Source organism: Anticarsia gemmatalis, chromosome 26 (genome assembly GCF_050436995.1).
Source record: "Anticarsia gemmatalis isolate Benzon Research Colony breed Stoneville strain chromosome 26, ilAntGemm2 primary, whole genome shotgun sequence".
Classification (NCBI taxonomy): Eukaryota; Metazoa; Arthropoda; class Insecta; order Lepidoptera; family Erebidae; genus Anticarsia; species Anticarsia gemmatalis.
The window spans coordinates 6,569,040-6,595,069 of NC_134770.1; the positions used below are offsets into that span (position 1 = coordinate 6,569,040).

At 36.3% G+C, this 26,030-nt stretch overlaps 2 protein-coding genes across 4 annotated transcripts; one reads left to right on the plus strand and one right to left on the minus strand.

Annotated features, from left to right (window-relative positions):
• Positions 1-300: 300 nt before the first annotated feature.
• On the minus strand, positions 301-11,082 carry Arp2 (Actin-related protein 2). 3 transcript variants are annotated; one of them, XM_076131636.1, is made up of 12 exons: positions 10,937-11,082; positions 10,736-10,846; positions 9,555-9,578; positions 8,078-8,149; positions 7,517-7,660; positions 6,386-6,488; positions 5,273-5,379; positions 4,598-4,747; positions 3,738-3,863; positions 2,881-3,033; positions 2,309-2,437; positions 301-1,554 (listed from the first exon to the last, which is right to left on the minus strand). In XM_076131636.1, the coding sequence occupies exons 1-12, from the start codon at positions 10,982-10,984 to the stop codon at positions 1,513-1,515; spliced, it is 1,209 nt and encodes a 402-aa protein (XP_075987751.1). In that variant the 5' UTR covers positions 10,985-11,082; the 3' UTR covers positions 301-1,512. The 3 variants fall into 3 exon arrangements, with proteins under 3 accessions (XP_075987751.1, XP_075987752.1, XP_075987754.1); XM_076131637.1 differs by lacking the exon at positions 9,555-9,578 and adding an exon at positions 10,357-10,371; XM_076131639.1 differs by lacking the exon at positions 9,555-9,578.
• A 338-nt stretch (positions 11,083-11,420) lies between these two features.
• Positions 11,421-25,278, plus strand: Noc1 (Nucleolar complex protein 1). The gene is made up of 20 exons (XM_076131624.1): positions 11,421-11,667; positions 11,959-12,067; positions 12,397-12,497; positions 13,028-13,115; positions 15,240-15,413; positions 15,899-16,008; positions 16,594-16,739; positions 17,225-17,360; positions 17,875-18,080; positions 18,806-19,076; positions 20,005-20,176; positions 20,775-20,974; positions 21,577-21,712; positions 21,922-22,098; positions 22,610-22,694; positions 22,921-23,039; positions 23,616-23,783; positions 24,313-24,378; positions 24,570-24,662; positions 24,896-25,278. Exons 1-20 carry the CDS (start codon positions 11,509-11,511, stop codon positions 25,246-25,248), a joined length of 3,069 nt encoding a protein of 1,022 aa, XP_075987739.1. The 5' UTR covers positions 11,421-11,508; the 3' UTR covers positions 25,249-25,278.
• Positions 25,279-26,030: the final 752 nt, after the last annotated feature.

Genomic DNA, 26,030 nt, shown 5'->3' on the forward strand with positions numbered 1-26,030 from the left:
GGATACCTAATACAAATCGGTGAAGAAAAATCTAGAAAGTTTTGACTGTCCCAACTAGTCTTTGCTTAGAGAACTATTGTCCAAGACTAGAAAAGGAGTGAACTTTACTAATTTGAATAATATATATAAAGTAATTAACAAATTATGTTACCAACATACAACAAGTAAGTTGGGTAAAATAATGTAGTTAGGTAACCAGGTAAGGTAAACTAGAATCGGAATTCCTCTTAAATCAACAAATTCCTAAACTATCAGTTCCTGATCGATCTATAGAGGGTAAGAAATAAAACGAATTCTTAATATTTAGTTAAATTATAATATATTTAGAAAATTACAATATTAATACAATTTTCATAATAAAAGAAAGTTCCCATTTAAGTTCATCAAACATTTATCTATTTCACGATTTTCAAGAGCTTTTCATTCATGCGACCCTTGTCTTTTTATAAGAAAAAGTAGTTTTCATACAAAATTATGCCAAAATTAAAATTAAGTAGTAATCATTTCATAATAGACTATTCTTCTGGTTATTGAACGACTAAATACTATCTATTGATAGTCTAATCTTTGTGCCTTACATATACAAGTAAATGCAAATATAAAATGAAATCTGTACATAACATATTTACTGGATTTTGGTACAAATTTTCACGTTTCTGAAAAAAAATCGGAGCTACAAATCTGTTTTGTTTTATAGCAACGTTTAAGCACCACGCGAATAGTAATGGCTGAAAAATAATGTCAGTAAAATATTATTGATGAAGATTTTTTAATTGGGTATAAAATAAGCTTCGATATTTTGCTTATAAATTAGAAAAAAAATCCGCATTCTTTCAACAATAGTTCTTATGACGATAAAATGAACGTGATTTCTAAGACATCAATGTTAATATTATAAATGCTAAAGTTTCGATGAATGTTTGTTACTCAGTCACGCCAAAACTACTGAATAGACTTTGATGTAATTTGGCACACAGGCAGATTATACCTGGATTAATATATAACTTATTATTCAAATGCTCCATTCGCGTAATTCTTAAGCTTAACTACAAAAAAAGAAAAAAATCTAACATAATGTGTCAAATTGAGTTTTACGCCATCTATCGGCTATAGAGAGAATTGTTCGGAATTATTATTTAATATTAATATATCAAAAGAAGGAATAACCCAATAATAATCATAATAAAATCATATTATACACGCTAAACTTAATGAACATAATAACGGAATACTTGAAAATTGAGACATTTAAGAGATTTAACGACAAAAACCATTTATTTATAACACCACGCCATTTGTTCCCGAAGAGGTAGGCAGAGGCGTTGTAACATGTTAGTCCCTATTCTAAAGACCAATAGCATATTGCTCAATCCCGGTTACGAACCCGAGACCTCTCATGATCAGCAGTCGCAAGTATTAAAAATAATAAAAGTATGTCATTAATCTCCCATGATGTCTGTATCTATATACATTAATATAACATTAATGATAATTAAGTAATTGTTTCAGTCATTAACTGGCGCGAGGACCCAGCTTCCTCAGGCAGGAGATACCCTGGAACAACACAGTAATATTAATAAATATTTAATTATGATGCGAGAAACAATTTTTATCGAATCCGGTATGTAGGTACTTAAAAGGGTTTATATGATTCCAAACTAAGCAGAGCTTGTACTATGGTAACCAAATAACTGATAAACATACTTATATACTTCTAAATACATACTTATATAGATATATTAACATCTAGACACAGAACAAATACTCGTGTTCACCACACTAAGATTTGTCCCTCGTGGGATTCGAACCCAACACGCGCGGCGCTATGGTTATTCTCTATATCTCCCCACGGAGCCGGGAGGGACTAGACTTTAAAGTAAATGTTAGCCAAGTATGGGTTGGCTAAAGAACTCTCAGGCAGTTACCTGCCTTTAATTAAAATGTTTTCCTTCGCCGTTAGAGCAAGTGATATTTATTTCTAATACACACAAAACTTCGAAAAGCCATTGGCGTGTCGCCTCGGGTTTAAACTGTCAACGACAATCGTAGGTGGCGAAAAAGCTGACGCGGAGTATCCAATTGGAGGTACCGCGTCCTGGCCACTTTATGGTGACTGTTGAAGGAACACCGTCAGGTTTTTAGTCGGTATGCCCAAATTTAAAAAGCCGTATCGCCTAGCCGGCGGGAGAGCCCGACAGACCCTTTTTCCTCCCTGGAGCTGGAGATGCAGTAATGCATTTTCTTGACGAAAAAAAAAACACTGATACCACTGCTATCTAAAACACAAGTTAGATAAAATATTATATACCTGTTCCTGGTACTCGTTCCGTGAGAGCCAGAAGTTGTCCCTGTTCTTGCACACCTCGGCCAGCACGGCGCCGCCGATGAACACCATGTCCTTGCGCCGGGGCGGGTCCTCCACGCGGATCTTGAATTTCTATACAACACAGTACAAGATTAAAGCAATATTTAGTGTTGCAACATTTTTATTATTACTTTTGTTCGACATCTCGACTGTCACGTTCTCGTGGGTTTAGGCGTAGTGCATGATTGTCACTCACGTTTTGTTGTGTTAGTTCCATGTCAAACGGGGCAACGACAACAAAAGAAAGTGCCCGTCTAATCGAATATGATAAAATTGTAGCGGTTGTTTGGTCAAACGCGCTAATCTCAGGAACTACTGGTGCGAATTTAAAAAATATTAAAAATTATAAATGTGATGGATAGCCTTTATTGAGGAAGGGTATAGGCTATATAGCATAACTAATAGGAGAAGAGTACCAATGTTTTTTTTACAAAAACAGGAAATATTATAAAGTGGCGCGGTCGGTTGGGGCCAGGTAGTTCTTAAATAAATGGTTAAGTAATAGTTATTCTCACCGCTAACTTATCACAATCGTTCTTGAGCACTCTCTCGAGGTACAGCTGCTTGATCTCCCGCTCGAGGCGGGACGGCAGGCCCGGGTACATGGTGGAGCCGCCCGACAACACGATGTGCTTGTACAGCTCGTTGCGCATGTCTATGTCTGCCGCCTGAATACATAAAATCATATAATTAGTAAGTTACCGCCTTTTTTTATTGTTATGTAACTTTTTCGAAGATTATATTAAAAAAAATTAGGAGAAAATTTGTTGAGTCAAAGACTTCACTGATCGCTTTGCTTAAGCAGTTTATAGTTTGAAAGTACTCGTGCGTAACGGGACGTCCATTAATTAATTAATTATGTGTGAATTGCAAATAAGGGGAAAGGGTATATCACATAAAGGGCGAGATTAATTTAGAATTAAGTTTAGAAATAATGATGTATGAAATATTGCATATTGTTTGAAATAAATAAGTATATACCAATGAAACAGAAAAGGGTAGTATGTAGTAGCAAGAACAGAATTTTAATTTCTGAAATGGATTAATCACAACCCACTTTTTGTAATCTCTTTCTAGAATTTATTATTAATCAATATTTGTAGTTACTTTGGTTAATTTTTCGCTTACTCAAATTCATACTGCTCAAGTTATTAAAACAGTATGTCATCATCAGTCGTTAAGTTTTTTTTTATTCAGTCGTTTTATAATTCCCCAAAAGAAAATAACTTGTAAGTAAAGAATATATATCAACATATCAACGATTATTTTTACACCAAAACAATTTACATTCTTAGAAATAACAATCAGATCCCATTGTTCAATCTGTAAGAGTTTATAATTTTATCTTAGAACAATATAATAATCTAATTACCTGTATAGTATTGAACACAAGTTCAGCGATGCCCTGTCCCTCCACATTGATCAGGTGAGGCTGGAACAGCGCCTCGGGAGCTTCGAACCTCTCCCCGCCCACTTTGATCACACGACCGTCCGGCAGCTACACAATAAACATCATTATGCAAAACTTATAAATAAATGACTATAATAATTATTTATTAATGTCCTACTGCTATATTAAAGTAATCTGAAGCATGCAATTTTTATTCACGATGTTTTTGCATTCCCGTACTTAATTTACTTTATCATATGGTCAGTGGTCAACCTGGTGTAAAAGTTGTTGAAGCCGCCCGAAAGGATTTTGAAATGACCTAAGGACTACTATCTTAGTAAAAAACAACCGGGACCGTCTTTTTCACCCTTCTATAGACTGACTGCTATAGGGGTTACCTATAAATCGTTTACCACTTCGAATAGTCTCTTACTTAGCAGCGGCAGAAAATGTGTTTAAACTACCCGACTCGCGCAACTTCGCTTATGTTACGTAAGTGAATGGGTCAAAATTTTCCCCGTTTTTGTTACATTTTTACTAGTACTCTGCTACTAGCCTATAGCCTTCCACGAAAAATGGGCTATCTAACGCTGAAGAATTCAAAATCGGACCAGTAGTTCCTGAGATTAGCGGGTTCAAACAAACAAATTCTTTATAATATTAGTATAGATACAACTCCCGGTATAACAAATATAAGCAACAGACACAAAGTAAGTCCACCAAATATTGTTTTATGTGGGCATTGATTGCTCGCGACGAAAAGGTATTGGCGGGTCTACCTCCTTAACTATTGTACCACAGAGTCTATGTTAAAACTATTATTATAATGGTCTGGTGTTTACCACATAAGGTTCGACCAGCACGGTGGTCTCCCAGGCGAGTCGCTGTTCCTGCTCGATGTTGTATCCGATGTAGCACAGCTTCTCCTTCATCATGCGCACCGTCTCGAAGTCCGCCGAGTGGTTGAACGCGTACCCGCGGAGTAACAACAACTGTACACAAAAATATTTATTTATTGCAATTTATACGTAGGTGCTTTTAATACGCGTCTGGCTTATATTCGGATGTCACGGGCAATATATGTATCTGAAGATGAGTAAAATACTTTTATGTAAAATTATATAATAAAAATAAATTTTGCCATTTATGATTTTAGTTTCACAAATAACCAGATCCCAGGCTACTATCACAAACTAAATTTTGTCCAGCCCAGTAACTGATTCCGAGACTTCGTGACAGTAGTCGTATAGACTATCGCCCAGATCATAAAGGCTGTTTGGCGTAAAGGCGTAAAATACATGCATTCTATGGACTTATTAACTTTTAAAACAGATTTATTGAAGTTTAAGGTTTTTTATCCTACAGTTTATCAAAAGTTTTTTAGAAGTATTTAAGTATGATTATCAGTTAATTGGCTACAGTAAAAGCTCTGCTTAGTTTGGAATCAAATGACTATGTGTGTTATTAATTTAATACAAGTAAAAAGAGCATAATTTTAAGCTAAGTAAGTATATTACCTTAATAAGATATCTAGTAATATCTCTGCCGGCGATGTCGAGTCTCCTCGTCAGATGTGGCAGCGCGAACTCCTCGTACACGGGACATATGTGCGTCACACCGTCACCTGAACACAAATAAACATCCATACTAATATTATAAATGCGAAAGTAACTCTGTCTGTCTGTCTGTCTGCTACTCAATCACGCCTAAAGTACTGAACCAATTTGCATGAAATTTGGTATGGAGATATTTTGATACCCGAGAAAGGACATAGGCTACTTTTTATCCCGGGAAAATGACGCATTTCCCGGGAAAATTCAGGTGGCGAATGAAATCTCGAATAGTCAATATTATAATGACATTGAAATAACAAAATTCCGTTGTCATGGCACCTGTTTTAATGGCGGATATGCCTTAGCGCGACTTCGTTATACTATGAGATATAAATAATTTTGAGAAAAAATTTCGTGAAAGAAAAGCATATTTTAAATCATCACGCTACGACAGCAGAGTAAAAAGTGTTACAAAAACGTGGAAAATTCTGACCCATTCTCTCACATGTGACGCAAGCGAAGTTGCGCGGGTCAGCTAGTACTTAATAATTACCTATTACCTATCCTTAATATAATGACTTTCTAGCTGATATTCGACGCATCGGTAGTTCATTTATCCTTAATATGACCTTCTAGATAAAAATTGGCGCATCGGCAGTATGACTGTCTGGCTACAGTCTCAGGTTCAAATCCTGAGTTCAGCAAAAAAAAGTTTAAGATATTCTCTAGAGTTAGAATGTTAACCTAAAAGAAGACCTGACCTCTCGCCTCTCACTGGTCGTGTCGGTTATCCGTCCCACCGGGTTATGAAAAGTAAGGGAATAGAGAGTGTACCTGTGAATTGTGCACACACTTGGACACTATAAACAAAGTTCTGCACATATGGCTGGTTTAAAAAACTGCGTCCTTCGAAAAACGAAAGAAACGGCCCAAAAAATTTAACATTCCAATGGATTTTTAGTCCGCCAAAAGTAAAGTTAAGTTGGCTATAACTTCTCTACCAATTTAAGTAGAAATTTTAGTAATGTTCGACACGATATAAATGCTAATTTATAAGGAGAATAATAATATACTGACCAGAATCAACGACGACGCCGGAGATGAGTCCCTGCGCGTACAATGTCAACACAGCCTGTATCGCGATGTACGCGCTGTCGAACTCGTACTTCTCAAACATTACCTGGATAAAACATACATAAGAATAACTTAATACATAAGTATAATAGCTGATGTGCTACTTTTAGCATCCGTGGTGAGAAATTGAGCTGTTAAACTGTGTTTGCAGCGACAAAACGTTCTGATCCACGCATTGAAAATGTAAATTGAGTGTGTGTTCCACAGAATAACTAACGCAAGAGGAAAGGGCATGTATATCTACTATTTCAATGAAGATGGCTGTCGCCCTAAACTCAAAAACTACACGGACTTTCTAGCAATTTTCACTAAAAGATAGTTATTCACGAAGAAGCTTTTATAGTATGATTATTAAGATTTTGTATAAATTGGCAATGCCTGCTATATTATAATGATGAAAATTTCGAAACAAATACGAGTAAAGCTAGCGAATCGCTGGTACATTATAATAGGTTTAACCAATGACCAAACCTATTGAGGAGGAGTCGTTACAATTAGGGCCAAGCTACAATCATGAAATGAGGGAGAAATTAGATTAGTCAACTATATTACAGGCTGGTCCTTACATTTGCTCCAAAAACCGTTTGAACACAAGTAAATAACATAAAGAGACAAATACAAATTAATTATTATATATTTCCTGTCCTTTGCAAGGTATATTACATATTTATCCTTTAATATAAATAGAATATTATTACATTCCGATCTATTGTTAGGTACACATATGGTTGAAAACCAATTAAGAAATAATAGCTATTCTTAATCAAAAGTAACTTAAAAAATGATACTTTTTACTTTTATTAATATACCATTTGATTTTTTATTTATCTTTAGCTTCAATTTAACTCTACTTACTTCAATTTTATTTGTTAGAAATAAATATTGATTCAATAAATCACTAAAATTCTAAAATCGACAGCAATGACCAGAGTTCAATTCGGCATACGTGAAATATACACAAAAAAAAATTAAGTGATAATTCTAACCCCTCCCTCTTAACACACAGAAGTAGGTCCACCTCATACAACGTGCGGGATACGAACCCCCGTTCTCACGATCTCAAGTCACTCTCACCTCAATCATCTTCTCCCTGTTCTTGGTGGGGTTCATGGGAGGCTCAGTCAACAGGATCTTCGTCTCTTTGGGGTCTATGTTCATCTTGCTGGGACCAAACGTGTAGTCCCATACGTGACACATGTCCTCCCAGTTGCGGACCACCTGTGAAAAATAAACAAAATTATAAATGCGAGAATCAGTCTGCCTGTTTTGTATTCTGGATGAAATAGCCCATCTTATGTTAACGAAATTGCCTGCCTCCGTGGCGCAGTGTTCGGTAGGTCGTGGGTTCGATTCCCACACGAAACAATTATTTGTGCGATCCACAAATAATTGTTCCTTGTTTTTAAAAAGACAACTCCCGCACTAAGATTTGCTCTTGTGTCGCGGGGACTTACAATCGTACAAACAACGGACACAAAGCACAACCAGACCCGAAACAATTTTTGTGGATCGCACAAATAATTGTTCCGTGTGAGAATCGAACCCACGACCTCCCGACGCAGTGGTAGCGGCGTGGCGACCTAAACCACTGCGCCGTGGAGGCAGTCAAATTTCAAATATTGTTGTTTCACTTACCCCATTTTCCATAGGATAGCTGACTTCAAGCATAGATCTGAGTTTTGACGCCTCATCGCCTACCATCAAATCCTGGAAACATCGTACAATTGTATACAATTACATACACTATAGTAATAGTTACATCAAATAGGAAGACTGGATTTAAAGTGCTGCTTATGTTACGCGCGATTGGTGAACAAAGCTCAGAGAAAAGGTTTTTTTACTTATTGATCAAGACATTTACAGCTGGTATCTATTCAATAGCGTTTAAACTCATAAAAAAAAAGTTTGAATAGGTAAACTACCGCTAAATGTACCTCAGAAACCGGGGGTTAGACATGTCAGAATGCTAAGTGCGAGTTGTTATAAGGTTCGCCGCATAAAGACCACCCTCCAAAGTCACTAATTAATGCCACCACCGACATATTTCCTTTGCTAAGATTTGTAGCGTGTGGCGGCGACCAGTCTAGCAGGTTCATATAAAAAGTATGAAAATTACATGAAATATGCTGGTGGAGGTTTATGGCCCGCGGCTTGTGCCTAACGTTAGCTCGATCGTAACGTTTACCGCGCTTTTTAGCTATTTGATGGGTCGCAGTGGGTCGCTCAAAGTAAAAACCTCTACAGGCACTCAAAATATGTCGTTCTTATCACTGTAACTCTTAACATTCGCGTGATTAAGTGTAACTTTAAAACCAGTCTTAGCTTATATCATCCTATTATGGAAGTCAATTATAAATCCAAATTTATGCAAACTACACAACATTGTAGGGTACATGATGAAATAAATTTTGATCTTTGCAAAACCCGACTTTTCACTAGGTTTCGGTAGTATGGTTTATGCAATTTGAGTTCCATAATAACAAAAATGTTTTGCCCTTCTCTAATGCACTAGAGGAAAAGAGACAGAACATTGTATTTCTACTAATATTCATAAATAAGTGATATATCAGCTGCTGTTTAGTGGTTACTAAAGTTTAGTAAAAAAAATCTGAAAAACGCCACAAAAATAACAAAAAAAAAACAATGCTGAAAAGCTGCAAATAGATTAATTGATAACTACCTAATAATTTTGAATATTGATGTGGAATATGATTGTATATTGTGAAAAGACAAGCCAGATAATAAAATACAGTTTTTTTTTTAGTTTGTGGACTGTGGTCTAGTCAAATCTAGTGTCAAAGTAGTTCGAGCCATCTGAAAACCTTTGACTTGGCTTGATCCGCTATGCGTCTTAGTATTAAGATATATCATATCTTTAGACAGCCTAAAAAAATTATGACACAGTTTTGACCAAATATCAAATTATAGTTATATAATAAGAAATAACATAAAAAACACTGGCTTTCTTTTCACCTCATCCACAAATAAATATGAATAAATGCAACCAAAGAGAATATTGTTATAAATTTATTTATATATTGTTAAAGCTCTATTTAGTGGCTACTTCTATGGCTCATACTCAATGCTAATAGAGATTATACCCTCCAGTTACCTGAACCACTTCGGGGTTGAAAGTCTGCGAGCATGAAATTATTACATCATCTTTAAATGTAAATAAATAAAAATCTTCAAAATGCATGTACTGTATATAACCTTCAAACATGTATAACAAATTGGAATATTTTTTTATTTTTGTTGTGTAATCAGGATAAGTTTTGTATGGGATTGCCAGGATCCAAGTTTCCATGAATAGGATCAACTGGATAAAATATTACTATATACCCAGAAAGAAGTCTTACCAGGCACTATTTCTCTTTTCTCCCTTCTAATTTCTTACTAATAGTCTCCCTTTATGATGAGTCATCATTTTAGGTCAAGCAGACTATTTATAGTAGAATCCATAAATATTTCTCACAATTATTATTCTGATAGTGTCACCCACTATTTCCCTATCGATATTAAAAACATCTGTCTGTCTGTTACTTTTGAACCACAGATCTAATTTCCATGTCATTGATACAAAGATATTTTTGACCTTGCAAAAGAGCATAGTTAGAAAAGGGAATTAATGTTTGTCTTTTCTGCACCAACATCACTAAACCACACAGACAAAGTCACTGGCAAAAGCTAGTATTTAAATAAGTATTTTCATTATTCTCATTCATTATTAGTGTCATTCAGAACGCAACACAGGCTGTTTATTAACTTATATTTACAAACAAGCAAGAGAAAGAAATCATAAACAATGATGTAATGTTTTTTAAAAAATAAAACGATATTGTGCATATTTCATTAGTAGACACAATAAAAACTGTTATTATTAAAACTCATGCTTATATTTAACATAAACTTACTCCAATACACACATCCTGTAACATAGATATAGCTTAATATGGCTTATCCTAATTGGTACAGCCTTATAGTATGATGGTATGACATAGACTAACATACATTGATATATTTTTGATATTTTGGACTTGAATATGATGCTTTGAGCATTGTTATCAGTTTTCTTTTATTATGAGATCAATAATAAGTGTATTGACTGCAAAATTTTGCAGATAATTGGCTTATATGAAACAAAATCATTACACATTGGTCAATGTTTTTTTACAGAAGTTATGCAAATAAAGTCGGATCTCTGATTTCTATTCGTTTGTACGAGTCATAAGCAACAGGATACAATTAGGTTCTGGTTGATTAACAATATCAACGGACAGTTTCGAAACATACCTTCACGTCAATGTCTCCAATCTTATTCTCCGCCCTGATGATCGGCCTGCCGACCATCGAAGGGAATATGAACGCTGGGAAGTTGCTTCCAGCATATCCGCACTTCACGAACTAAAACCGACAATATTTCATGAGGAAAAACGATGAATCAACCACCTTATCACAAGCACCATTTTACATCCACAATTTATATGAACTTACACCAGTGCCGTTGTCGCAAACGATAACTTTCCTTCCTTTCTCATCCATTTTGTTAAATTTATGCTAGTTTCACTTAAAATTAAGTTTATAATGAAATTATTTGCGATAAATAATAGACGGACGTAGCCCCCCCTAGACGGCTCAGTGTCATAGGCTTTTTTTTTAATAATGACAAATCGACGACCCTCCTTTTACCTAATAAATGTTTTGTGTCCTAGAGATAAAACTCATTTTACCAAAGCAAATTCTGTTTTGTCCGTCTGACACGCCTTTTCAATGTTTAATTTGAATCGTGGTCTTTTGTCTTCGACAGTAAACAAAACAATTGGCCGAATTATAAAATTCAGAAATATTTATTACCTTATCCTTTCAAGCATTTACCTGCATTTAATTTAAATAGCTATTATGGTTTTAAAATAAAGTTAGAAATCATGTAACAAAATGTTTACGAACGGACAATTCTTCAGACTTTTCTGTCAAACAAACGAAATGTCAATGAGGCATGGCAAGTGTTGAATTTTCACGTGTTTTTGTTATATTTTATTAATTCAGTCTGTAATAATTAAGTAAACATGAAGCATAAGAGGTTCGAGGAGAACATATTAGTTGATGAGGCGTACACAAACTACGGGCAAACTGATAAAAATGCCGATCAAAAGAAAAGCCAAGGTATTGCGAAGCATTTCGCAGAAACGTTGGAATTTGAGGATAAAAAGAAATGGTATCATCAGGTAAGACTTACAAACGCTACATACTCCATACAGACAAGAAATAAAATCCCAATTTAGTAAATGACACCACATTTCTCAATATATTGTAAGACACTATTTTTGTATACATAACCATAAAAATTAACTTAAAATACTGGTTTAAAGTTATTTACTTCCATTTAAAACCATTGAACTATTAATTAAATAAGGTACTATGTATATTCGTGACGTCCATACAAACTAATCAACAAAAATTATTCACCAATGATGTTGATATTACAAAATTTTATATACCTAATCTATCTATTTCAGTTACCAGAAGAGCCCACAGTGTCTAAAACCCTTACACAAGAACAGATAGAGGAGATAAGGAAGGAAGCAAGCAGTGCATTACATGGAGACACAATGGCTTATGAGACAAGTAAGAGAATAACATTTTTACGGAGTATTTAGTGTTTCTTATTTGCATATTACAGTAAACAATCTTTCTTTAATCTGTCCCTATCCCAACTTCAGTAAGGTCCATACATCATATTAAAAAAAAACAGTGAACCTATTGCCATATACTAGGCACATTACCAAACTTTGGTCTACTATTGAGAATAATTAATCTAATATAAAAAAAAGACAATAGGACCTCGTTGTCAGCTGTCATTTACACTACAGTCTACATCCTGCCCCACAGAAGCATTCTTTTTAATATATTAGTACATTAATTGAGGTTTACTAAGTATTCATATTTAATTTCAGAGACAAATAGAAGTGGATCATCGGATCACCAGTGGGCTAAAACACTGTTAAATAAAGGTGCCATAGGTGACAGAGTAGCAGCCGCTACTATACTTATACAAGTGAGTTATATTCTGTTAAAACAACATTATAAATCAAACCTATATTTACTTTTCTAATGATAAAATTTCTTCTTCCAAATAAAAAATGGGTTATCATTTTATATCCACTGGACTGGTCAAGTGCAGTGGATTGAGGCATGAAGAGTTTCAGTATTATTATTTATGTATTTATAAAAACAGGAAAGAAGTCACTTTTACTGTATGGAAGCCCCCCTTAAATGTTTAATTTATTCAGTTTTTTAGTTATAGTTATAGCAGAAACAGAAATACATAATCTGTGAAAATTTCTATGGTCTAACTATCACGGTTCATGAGATAAATTCTGGTGACAGTTAGACATAGAAATCTTAGTAAAAGGGTTCCTTACCCTTTGAGTATGGCTACCCTAAAAAGCTAAAAATTGGTAAAACTAATCCTACTCTCCCCTTTTAATTCCGAATAATTCAAAGGGGAGGTTTTTTTAAATTTTTTGCATCAAATTTTCGATTACCAAGCATTACATGATATTAAAATTGTAATGTTTTTTACAGGACAATCCTATCTACAATTTGACAGCACTAAGAAATCTAATAAACAATGTGAAACCAGCAAAGAAGAAAGATGGCATTATTATTATTGGTAAGTTCTTTTAAGTTACACACAATTTGCATTATATTGGTCCCTCTCAGGTATGCCTGCCATGGTGAGAAGACCACCAAAAATTGTACTGGTTGTTATTTAATGTAGCTGTGTTAGATATAGTAATAATATTTCGTGTTAATTAAGAAACTTTAATATGTCTAATTGCCGCAATACATATTTTGTTTTCATTGTGACAGTGGAATGAAACACAAAATTTTCTGAGTTGGTACTCTTTATTTACAACTTAATAAGTAAAACCTGGTCCAGAAGGGGCGAATTCGCCGTGAATTGGTTCGCGCAAAGCTCACTCTCTCTGTGAACGTTCAATTCGTAACAATTCGCCTCTTCTAGACAAGATCTAAAGACAACTAATTGCACAAAAGGGTGTAACACCTTCTTCTTCTTATTAAACTGTGTTCTTTGCATATCAATTTACTTTCTTCTCACATTATTCCTTTAAGTTATCATGAGTAGATTTACTTGAACTTTATTGATATTGAAGCATAAAATCAGTTATCTATACTAATCACTCTCTGAATCCACGTTAAATACGGGCTTATTGGCGTAAAGTAAGTGTCGCGACTGGTCCGATACCTCTTTCTTCCTGCAGCTATTGACTTAGCAATACCAACAATTTGATTGCCAAGGAACAGAGGTCCGCCAGAGTCACCATACATAGGCATTTGTTTCGACGAGCACTTGGCTGCGATGCAAATGTACCTATCATAACCGAACTCAATACGACAAGACTTTACAATGCCTTCTCCGACCTGTAACGGTCGTTTACTTGTGTCCAGTCTCATTGTGTTCCCATCCCACGCTAATCCAGGATGAAAAGTCAATCCAAACCCAGCATATGTTACTGAATGGCCTAGTAAAGTTCTGTAGTCCAGCGCCGACAACCTTCCATATGCATCTAAAAATACTGGATCGACAAATAATATTACAATATCATTATTATGCCTCTGATTTGGATGTCTTATAGATTTCAGTACTTTTCTTTTCAACAGTGTTTTTGTTAGTGGTAGAGACATGTTTCCCCACTGTATGTATCGGCTTATTCTCGATTTAATGCAATGAGATGCTGTCAACACTCGTTTAGATGTGATGAGAGTACCGGTACATTTCCGCATGCCGCTAAGGCCGGACATTGTCTTGAGGCTTACGACGTAAGGGTGTATTGAGGGTATGTCATCGGTGCCGTTGACAACGCGGAGAGCGTTTTTAAAGGCCTGCGTACGGGCATGTGTCACTACCAATGACAATGAGAGTATTGTGAGAAGTACCCGGGTGGAGTACATGACCTTCGAATGTTCTCTCGCACTGTACTATACGTGAAATGTTTCCAATAAATACTAAACTTTGTATTATTTTTATTTCGGTTGTTATTGTATTGTTATCGTGGAATGATATACTTGAATGTCCAGTAGTTTATAGTTCAACGACTTAGTAGAAAGCCTTGTGTGCAAACTACGCGGCTGGTGTAGTATGTAAAATTAAGAATTTAGAACATTAGTGGTTTGTATGTTTATGCAGCTAATGGGTCTCGTAAGGCGTATGCATAATTTGAAACATCAGTAACTAGGCTTATGCAGCTAAAGGTAGCTTTTGACAACTACTTTATTTTGAAAATGTTAAAAATTTTTAATTATATATCTTGATAAATCGTGAATGCCAAGGCACTCCGCTAAGTGGGCCACCTATAGTAGTCCGTTATTTTATCAGGAACTTATTATGATTGCAACAATAAAAAGTTATTTTGTACTTTATATTCATTGCTCAAATCAATGGATGCATAGTAAACAAGATTTTTATAATCCAATGCCAGAATATTTTGGTACAAAGAAATAAATCAATGCTCTTATTTTATTTTCTAGAACAAAAGTAATTGCCGATGTTATTTATCAAGTCTTGCGAGATTTTTGCTCTTGAAAAAAGTTAACATAGGTATGAATAAAGATAGTATGACTGACTTTTAACATTCCCTCCGAAGCACAGAGAATCTCTGTTCACTATGTGGTCACCCATCTATAGCATGACCGCACCAAAGGTTGCTTGACCCAAAGATCGTTTATCGTCCTCTAGCTATGAGTTTTTCTAAATGTCAACTTTTGCCAACAGATGCACTATCAGAGCTATTAGTGTCAGAACTGCTGATCCCGGACATCAAACTGAGGACCCTAGAGCAGCATCCACTGGCGCACTTAGACGAGATGACGTCAGGCAACAAGCAGGCGAGGAGGAATATACTCAAGCTGTGGTTCTATGAGGATCAGTTGAAGGAGTTGTATGGGAGTGAGTATTATTTACTATACTATTAGAATTATGTATTATATTTAATAAATCATACATTATGTGTATTGACTGCCTCTGTGGCGCATTCGGTAGTATCCGTTAAAGGTCTTGGGTTCGAACCGCGGGTCAGACCAAAAAGTTGTTCTGGATTTTTTCTGTTAAGAATTTCTTAGTGATTACTCTGAGTTAGGAAGTTTAGGTTGTAGACCTCCGTGCCTAGGCGAGCTGAAGGCCGTCGGTACTGCGCCTGAGTTCTCACCGGTCCTGTCTACCGTCTAACCGGATAATGAGAGTAACGGAATAGAGAGTGTACCTGTGTATTGTGTACACACTTGGACACTATAAACAAAGTCCTCCAAGTCACAGTTAGATGGTTTATATACGAGTACTTCGCACCTGATCTTTTTTTCAAAACATCGCCGATGTGATTTGTGTAATATATTCGCCGTCAAATATAATAATATTGACTGTTTAAATGATTTCAGCGTACGTGGAGGCTCTGAACAAGTTTGCACATGACTCGGTAGAGGCTAACAAGGAGAAGGCAGTGAGTGCCATGTCGTATTTACTGATGCACCATCCAGAGAGAGAAAAAGTAAGTTTGTTTGTTAATTTACATAATTTATGTACACCATGTTTTTTCCATGTTAGGGATTCAAAGAATACCTTTGTGGTCCGGGCGGCAGTGTTATGTAACTGCGAATCACTAAGTCAAAATAAATTAACATTATTATTAACCAATTATAATGTTAATTTATTTTGACTTGGTTACTAAGATAATGGCATCAGAGGTTTCCGATGTCATTAATAATGACCCGACTGCTAATCATGAAGTGTCGGGTTCGATTCCCGAGTCGGGCAAAATATTATTGGTCATTTTTAATTTATATTAAAATATTTTTTAATAATAGCCCAGAGTCGGATAACGTAACCCGGTTGCAATAAGCTCGTCCTATATTACATGAAACTAACATTGTTAATCAACGTGGGTGTATTTCACATACCTACACTTACACTTTCGGGCATAAAATGGACGTACATACATACACATGGTTCTCGAACCCGGAACCTCATGGTTAGCAGTCAGTTACACAACCGACCGCACCATAGAAGCAGTCTTATATTATGTATGTATCATTTTCATTTTTATATAAATAAATGTATTAATTAATGTCCACAGATGTTACTAACGAACATAATCAACAAGTTGGGAGACCCGAGTCAGGCGGTGGCCAGTAAGGTCATCTATCACCTCTGTCAGCTGCTGTTCAACCATCCTAATATGAAGAAAGTCGTGCTCGCTGATATTGAGAAGATGCTGTTCAGGTAACAAACTAAATTTACCACACTATTGAGGCGCCCGTAGCCAGTTGCGCTCACCGGTCGGTAAACGATCTATGGGTTAAGCAAACCTTGGCGCGGTCATTCCATAGATGGGTGACCACATAGTGGTATTTGAACGGGCGTCTCCGTGCTTCGGAGGGCACGTAAAAAGTCGCTCCCGGTTGTTGTCAATAAGATAGCAGTCGTTAAGCCACGTCAAAGGCCTTCGGGCGGCTTGAACAACTTTGACACTAGGTTGACCACTAACCATACGATAAGAAGAAGAAGGCTAATTAATGCCCGCTATTGAATAGATAGACTACCGCTAAACGTACCTCAGAAACCGCCACTTGCAAAAGTGAGTAATGTTCCAATTCAGCCGTGAGAACTCTAACAGTTTAGTCTCTGTCTTTTCTGAATGGAAAAACGGCGAGATTTGATGTATGTACATATTATTACGTAATTTTCATGTATTTTTTTTATTCCAGGTCAAACATTTCATCTCGTGCTCAATACTACGGCATATGTTTTCTAAATCAGTTCTATTTGGGCAAGGACGACTCACAGATAGCAGAGAATCTCATCAGAATATATTTCTCATTCTTCAAAGCTTCTATCAAAAAGGTATGTTATGTAGTCTGACAATTTATCTAGATTACAATTCAGAATATTGTGTATTTAAAATACAGTCACTATATTGATATAATTTCCGAATTTTGCATATCTCCATCAGCCTTGAACCTTGCATATAAAGCTTTCTACTAACTTTTTGGACTGTAGTATTATTTTTGTCTAATTTAAAAGTGTTAATAAAATTCCCGTGGCAATGGAATCAACGGGCTATAGCACGTACTGGCTTCCGCTAGTTTATTATAAACTAGCTGACCCGGCGAACTTCGTACCGTCTAAAATAAATTAAATGTCTATTTTTCAATATTTCTGAGAGATTTTCTTAATATTGTTTTCCGCAAGAACCTTCTCCTAATAATAAAAAATACAACACAAAAGAATTAGTAAAATCGGTCCAGCCATTCACGTGTGATGCCGTGACCAAGGAAAATGGGTTTCATTTTTATATATATAGATAGATAACTTCTGATATTAATAAAAGATAGTTAAACATATTTTTGTTTCCCAGGGTGAAATAGACTCACGTCTAATGTCAGCGATCCTGACGGGCGTGAAGCGAGCGTACCCGTTCGCCAACAAGGAGCGCCTGTCAGAGACCCCGGCACATATCGACGCGATACATCGCCTGGTGCACCTCGCGGGGATCAATATAGCGATACACGCGCTCGCGCTGTTGTTTCATATCAGTGATGCGTCGAAAGGGACTAGTGATCGGTGAGTTTGTAATAGTTTGACAAATTTGAAGACTTTCGCATGTACGAATTGTCTCAGTTATTATTAGGAATTTAGTGTAATTCTTAAGCTGTTTTACTATATAAATATTTATTTGTTAGAAAACACAGTAAAAGCATGTTTTGTCGGCGTAGCGGAGTGCAAATTTACGAAATATAATTTACATGAAAAATCAATATAAATGCTAGATTATTTTGTTGAAATTAGTAGCCTATATGATGCTTTTAAGTTAACAACAGCCGCGCGAATCGATCTCAGAGGTTAAGACACGCTTGCCGAGGTTGTCCCAAGGTTGCTTGTTAACCAGTCTTACCGAAGGGTATCGAGTTTATAACCCAGGTAACTGTGTTGTGAAGGTCAGATAGGCGGTCGCTCCATGTAAAACACTGGTATTCACCTGCATCCGGCGAGACTGAAAGCCGTCTCCAACATAGTTTAGAAGAAAGACAATTTAATCTATACTAATATTATAAAGCTGAAGAGTTTGTTAGATTGTTTGAACGCGCTAATCTTGGGAACTACTGTTTCGATTTGAAAAATTATTTCAGTACTAGATAGCCTATTTATCGAGAAAGGCTATAGGCTATATATCATGACGCTACGACGAATCGGAGCAGAGTAGGTAAAATTAAGATTCTCTTATGTGACGCAAGCAAAGTTGCGCGGATCAGCTAGTCAACAATATTAACCAACATTTGCTTTTCCAGTTACTACACCGCCCTGTACCGCAAACTAACAAACGCGGATATATTCAACACGACACACTCGGCACTACTCTTCTCTCTCATCTACAAGTCACTGAAGCAAGACAAGAACGTCCCCCGGGTGTGCTCGTTCGTCAAGCGGCTACTACAGCTGTGCTGTTATATGACGCCGGCGCAAGCTTGCGGGATGTTGTTCCTTGTGTCTCAGGTGTTGAAGGATGGCGCGAAAAAAGATGCTGTGATGTTGGTGTGGACTAAGAGGGAGATTAAAGAGGTAGGTTACTGACGTATTGTTGTTTAATAGCTGAAAGTGTTTTATCACGTATTTGGCAATGGTTTTTTGACAGTGAAAATTGTTTTAAAAGGTAAATCAATACATGTAAGTGCTTGTTCACGTTGGAACTCGCGGGCGCGGTGGCGGTCGCGAGCGCGGGGACGTGGCGATTTGTGTTCACGTTGGCCGCCAGGCGGGCGTTTGGCTCAAACTGGTTGATATTACTTGACATCGCGAGTGAATCGCGCCCGCCACCGCTAGTTCGACGTGAACACACACGAACATCTTCACTTGTTTGATATTGGCGCGAGCGCGCCACGCGGGCCGCGCGCGACGCCGCTAGCTCGCCCGCGACTTAGACCGCGCGAACGGTTTGTACGTGAACACTTCGGTACATCGCCATATGTTTGATATTTCGCGACCGCGCCCGCCACCGCGCCCGCGAGTCAACGTGAATGAGCACTAATACCTTGCGACATTCGTGCCCTTTTTGAAGTTGATAATTGTGTAAAATTGGATATTTGACAATGTCTCCGAATATTAAAAATCTCGTTTAGCTAAAAAGTATATTGAAATGCTTAAGTTATTTTAAGAATAAAAAATTTAATGTAAGATGATAAATTACAAGTAATTTCATATGTCATAGATATAGATAATTTGTTTTGTTTTGTTTCAACTTTTCAAATCTCCCGTTTGTCCCAACTGTGTGTGATGTTTTATCACAGTTTTAACGTCATACAGCATTATTAAACGAAAAAGCTTCATAAAGAATAGCTGATTTGATTTGATTAGTTATCAATCTCCGTAAGTCACCTGACTACAAAAAGAAAAACAAAAAATTGACTCTAAATAATACAGCGAAATGTTATAACGAAATTTGGCTACTATTATTATATAGTATACTGTTTTAAATATATTTCTTTTCTAGGAAGTAAAAGAAGAACCCCAAGAAATAGAAGACGGTGATGAACAGGCACAGAGTGATCAAGAAGACATCACAGAAGTAAACAAGACGCTGGACACGAGCGCAGAAGATGACGAGGTCAAAGTGGAGCAGAAGAGAGTTGACTTGCTGCATGGAGATAAGAAGGATTTGTTGGGTATGAGTTTATTTGATTGTACTGGGTCTCTAAGGTTCAAACTACATACTATGAATCCAGGTTTAGTTAATTTATTGCCTTTCCCGTGACCATTAGTTAGGTATGAAATTGATTTGATTATACTTGCTCTGTAAGGTACAAATTACTATGAAATCCGGATTTATCCCGGAATTAGGTACCCTCTGCAGTGTCCAGTAATGATACATTAAAACAAACACATAAAATTATGCATCTTTCGCGTATCTAGACAGAGATCAAAGGTGATAAATGTTCCAGATGTTTTTAGATCATCTGAATTGCTGCCGTTTTAGGACTTTACACTTTGCTCCGGGCGGATATCACTCTAAAACTACTGAACTGATTTTAATGAAATTTAGCGTGTAGATAGTTAACCTTGATTAACACAACCCGTTTTTAATGCCCTGGAAACTGGTTCAGACATAAGCTTGTTCAGAATAGTGTAATAACAAAAGGCTAATAGCACTTTGTCTGACCCAGGAATCGAACTTGAGACCTTTTGATCTCGCACTCATTACTTTAACCTTACACAAAATCTTCTAACGCAAGTAATCAATTTTTTTTCTCTTCCCTTCTACAGAAGACGACGAAGAAGAATCGTACGTGGACTTAAAGATAGACGAGCAGGGTAACATAAAGCCGAAGAAACGCAAGCAGTCCACCGTCACGCCGGGCTGGTACCACGCCAGGGTCAAGACTGAGGGCGTGGTCAAGGACGATGGCGAGGAGAAGGAGGTGGAGGCCAAGATACAGCTGAAGAAGACTGTTAATATGGATAAGGTAGATGACAATTTGATGATTTATAAATCATGATAATTTATAGCTTTTCTCTCTCGCCACTGCAGGGCATAAGACTCCTGTTTACGTCAATTATAGCTGTTCTGTTCTTCTCTGGTTAAGGTCATTTAGTTAATATTTCTTTAATGTTATCAGGTAGGAAATACAGTAGTACACAGTAATACTATCCTTCTAGCCTATATTTGGAATATAGCAGCATATGCCATTGTAACCAGTCGACAGGACTTTGTTTTTATTGTCCAAATGTGTGCAATTTTATTCCGTCACTCTTATATCCCGGGGGAACTGTATCCGACATTACCGGTTAGAAGCACAGGACCGACGGCTTTAAGTGCTTTCAAGGCACGGAGTTCTACAACCTTAACTCGCTGGCAACTTCAGGCCTGGGATAATAACTTTTGACCCCATCCAGGATTCGAACCTATGAACTGAGTGGCAGTTACACAGTAGTATAAACAAATCCATCATGGAAACCACTTACAAAACCCCAGTCTCTTTGATGTCAAACAATAAATATTAACGTCAATTACAATACTGATGCGCTACAAAGGCAGTAAATATATTAATTATATTTGTATTCGCAGGAGATAACAGAATACAACCCGTTCGCTCGTAACCCGTCGTTCGCGGGCGCGCATCGCTCCGCCTACATCGAGCTCGTGGCTCTCGCCAAGCACTTCCACCCCACCGTCAAACTGTTCGCTGAGAAACTTATACAAGGTTAGTAACTTTTTATTATAGTTCCATATCAATAACTAATTTAACGTAATTAGATTTAGAGAAAATACAAAACTTTCCTAGTTATCCAATACTGAAGTTAATAAAAAGCTGTAAGTTAATATAACAATTTAGCTCCTGCTATTACTTTAAGCTTAAAAAGCTTAAAAAAAGTCGAAAGTGATATATCGTTCTACGCTTTATATTTCCAGAACAAATAATCCAATACAGCGGCGATCCTCTCAAAGACTTCGCCGGGATTCGATTCCTGGACCGCTTCGTGTTCAAGAACCCTAAGAAACGAACTGAGGACCAACATGATGACGGTGTCAAGAAGATCAAAGGATCACATCCCAAGTTTGCTGTTAGGAAGAATTATACTGCTAAAGGTATGTTTTCCTTCCCTTGGAGAGCACGTAAAACCATCAAAAAGTAATTGCCGAGTTTCCTTGTCAATAAATTCTCAGTGAACAAATATTTGAAGAAAGAAAAATATTTTTATTTTTGCACACCATGCTTATGCAACATACAACAAAAAAAACATTAAAAACTCTATATAATACAAATCAAATCATTTATTGCTAACTAAGTTATATTATATACAAAATGGTCTTATATTTGGATAGTGACACACTTAGTAGCCTTGTTTAGGCATTGCAAATTTTCCGAAGTAGGTAAACTGAGCTCTCAACGATCGTGTTAAATACAGTCTCAGCGAACTTTGAGAGTGTATCTGTGTATTGAGTACATACGCGCGACACTTTTACAAAACCTGCACAGTTAGCCGGTTTCAATTAAATTAGCCTCCGCGGCTTGTTAGGTAGACTTTATTGATTAAGTTATGGCATTGGATCAATTAGAGTTAAGTATAATAATGTAAGTAAATTGTATTATTTGCAGGTCTGAAGAGTATACCAGTGAATTCGTCGTCGTATTTGAACGAAGATGCCAGCAAAGTGCCCGTCGATGAGAGATTCTTATATGAGTAAGTATAAGTATAGTCTGTCTGCCCGTCACGTCATGTGTCAGCGATTAAAAATATGAAAAAGTAGTACTTACAAATTACTTGTTTCTTTTTACGTCCAAGTGCTTTTAATATCTTTTTGATTTTAACCAGAATGATTAAATTGTTATTTTTTATAACTGTGAGAGCCAATGTCTGTCTATCCGTTTTTCAACATAGAGGTAATGAAATGTATGTTTATTTCTAGTTTCCTACAAAAGCGTCGCGACACGGGCGCGGAGGAGGACGACGACAGTGACGCGGACTCTGTCAACAGCGAGGACTTCGAGCAGTACCTCGACACTGTCACCGGAGCTAAGGCTATGGGTAACAATCTGCTTATTATTTCAAATCCTGCCTTGAGCCTTGAAGCTAGTTCACTAAAAATTAAGGTGGTGGTTGATACGAGACTACTTTTATAACTGTGTAGGATGTTCAGGCATTTGATTCTTACAGAGAACTAATATTTGTTGTAACAACAAATTTACGTAGCGACGCAGATGCTAGTGTGTCGGGAAGTAGTGCGTTTGACTCTCATACTGAAGAAATTTTTGTGAGGTTCATAAATAGCTGTTTCGGGTCAATTCAATTCAAGCATTTATTTGTTCAGAATACAGATATCACAAGTGGTGTAACATGGGTCTGTTTCTTTCTACGTTGTGTCAGTTGTTTGTATGTTTGTTAAAGTCAGCGATATAAACAACAATTACAAATTATAAAAATATCGACCTTTTTCGTTAATAAGATGTAACTTTTTATCCTTCGCCAATTTTTCTAGAAGAAAATGTATTTCATAAGAATTTGGTTTAGTATCTGTAGTTAAAGTAGTTCATAGTTTGTAGTAACTTAATAATGTAGTTACAATCATTTCAATACTTAACAAATTCATATTTAATTCAACAGCTGAATCGGACGACGAACTGGACTACCTAGCAGACATGGCGGCTACAAAACAGAAGCGCGGCAAAAACAAGCAGACGGAAGACGACGAGGACCACGACCTTGGCAGTGATGGTGATGAGGAGGATGATGAACCGGCTGCTGGTGATGACGGCGATGATGATGATGAAGGTTTGTGTTTATTAATGTTATTTATATAACACTAGCTGACTCGCGCAAATTCGCTTGCGTCACATTAGAGTGAAAAAAATTTGCACGTTTTTGTAACATTTTTTACTGGTACTCTGCTCCTATTGGTCGTGGCGTGATGATATATTGCCTATAGCCTTCCTCGAAAAATGGTGTATCTAACACTGACAGAATTTTTCAAATTGGACCAATAGTTCCTGAGTAGTTAGACCAGTAGTTCCGCGTTCACACAAACAAACTCTTCAGCTTTATAATATTAGTATAGATAATGCCTCTGTGGCGCAGTTAGTAGTGTATCCAACTGCTGATCATGATGTCTCGGGTTCGATCCCATTCGATTCGGCTAGGGCACAATTTATAACAAGTCACTAGCTTTGATTCCCGGGTGTAACCACAATATCGGTAACAGTGTAAACTTCTGTAATTTGCTTGTTGTATGGTCTCACTATCAGGTTACTGGCCATTGTAATTTTGTATTGTGTACTACAAACTCTTTCTTTTATGTTTACAGGCAGTGACGGTGAATTAAATATTTCTGGCGATGAAGATGAACCAGCACTCTCTGGAGAAGAAGATGGTAAATATATTATTTTTTCCTGTCACTTTACTTATTTTAGTCTACTAAATAAAGAGTGAACTCTTCATCTCACTCTAACAAATAGATTATAACTATTATAACAGCGACTTATAGCTCTATAATTTTATATCTCACTGCAATAAGTAATTTGTTAACGCGTTTTAATGTTCGTACTATGTTTTTATTTACAGAATTACTACTGGAAGACAGTGATGATGATGACGATAAGATAGATATCCCCGGCGCTATGGCGAAGAAAGCTAAAGGAAAACTTAAATTGAAAGGTAAACATTTTAATACAATACTGTTTTCAGACTATGAATCTTTCTTTTAAAAGTTACATAATTTACTATTTTTATACATAGTATGCTTATCCCTTTCTATAGTTTAATATGAATTCTGTTGATTGCAATTTTAACAATGACAAATTTTTCGCTTTTTATAGACAAAAGACATCATCAAAGGCCATCGAAAGTGCATATTTAATTATACTTATTTCGTATTATTGTTCTTTCAGGTACAGACGACCTCGGCTCCCTATTCGCGTCAGCAGAAGAATTCTCCACACTCCTAGAAGATACAGCAACCAACAAAAAGCAAGGTTCAAGTCAAGCAGTGGCGAACACAGACAACGCAAGCACAAAACAACTAGCTTGGGAAGAAAATAGAGACAGGTGGATCAAAGGATACAATAGAAAAATACTTGGCAATAAATCAAAGAAATTTAATAAGAAAAAAGGTAATTTCAAAGGAGATAAGAAGAATTTCAACTCTGATAAAAAAGGTTTCAAAATGGCTGACAAGAAAGGTGGTAAGCGGAAAGGCGGGAAAATGGACGGCGCCGGCGGCAAGAAAAAGAAAGCGAAATGATTTGTTTTGAAATAAATATGTTGTAATCTATTTTTAACTGTTTTATTTGAACATCATTGTAAAAAAGCATGAAAAACGAAGTAGTCCTTTGTACTTCATGCTTTTTACTGGATATTAAAATAAAATCATCAAGTATTTGAATATGAAAACTGTAAGAACTTTAAGACTATTTTATGAACAGAAATATCAGTAAATACATGTACTCGCAGCTTCATTTCAGGATTTTTTTTATCTACTAATATTCTATCTCTACTCAAATATTCTATATCTACTAATATCTTACGTCCAGAAATCCTAATGGAACTTTGTGAAGGATCAAAGCGAAAGATTTTCAAAACAAACTTGACAACGTTTGTCATTTTAAGTCATTTGTTGTCAATGAATTTGTTTATCTGTCAAATTAATATGTAAATAAATAGTGCTGCGTATGCACAAATTATAATCGATATTTAAAATCGGAGAGATAATCATAATCAGCACAAATTGAAAAATATTTTGTTATCGGCTTAAAAATTACAAATATAGTAAAAACAGAAAATAGTTCGAGTGAGTCATTTGCGTATTTAATAGAATACGCAGAAATCTAGTATATTGTCTATAATGGTAATTAACACCTTGTAGGTAGTACTCTCATTAAAGCCGCAAAAGATGCGCTAGTTTTATTTCACTTCGCTTTTATAAACGGCGTGCTCCTAATAGAATTGACCTTAACATTAGATATTCTTCTCGAAACCTGCCCATAAATGTCAATATTCATATAGCAATCATGCCAAATACAACCA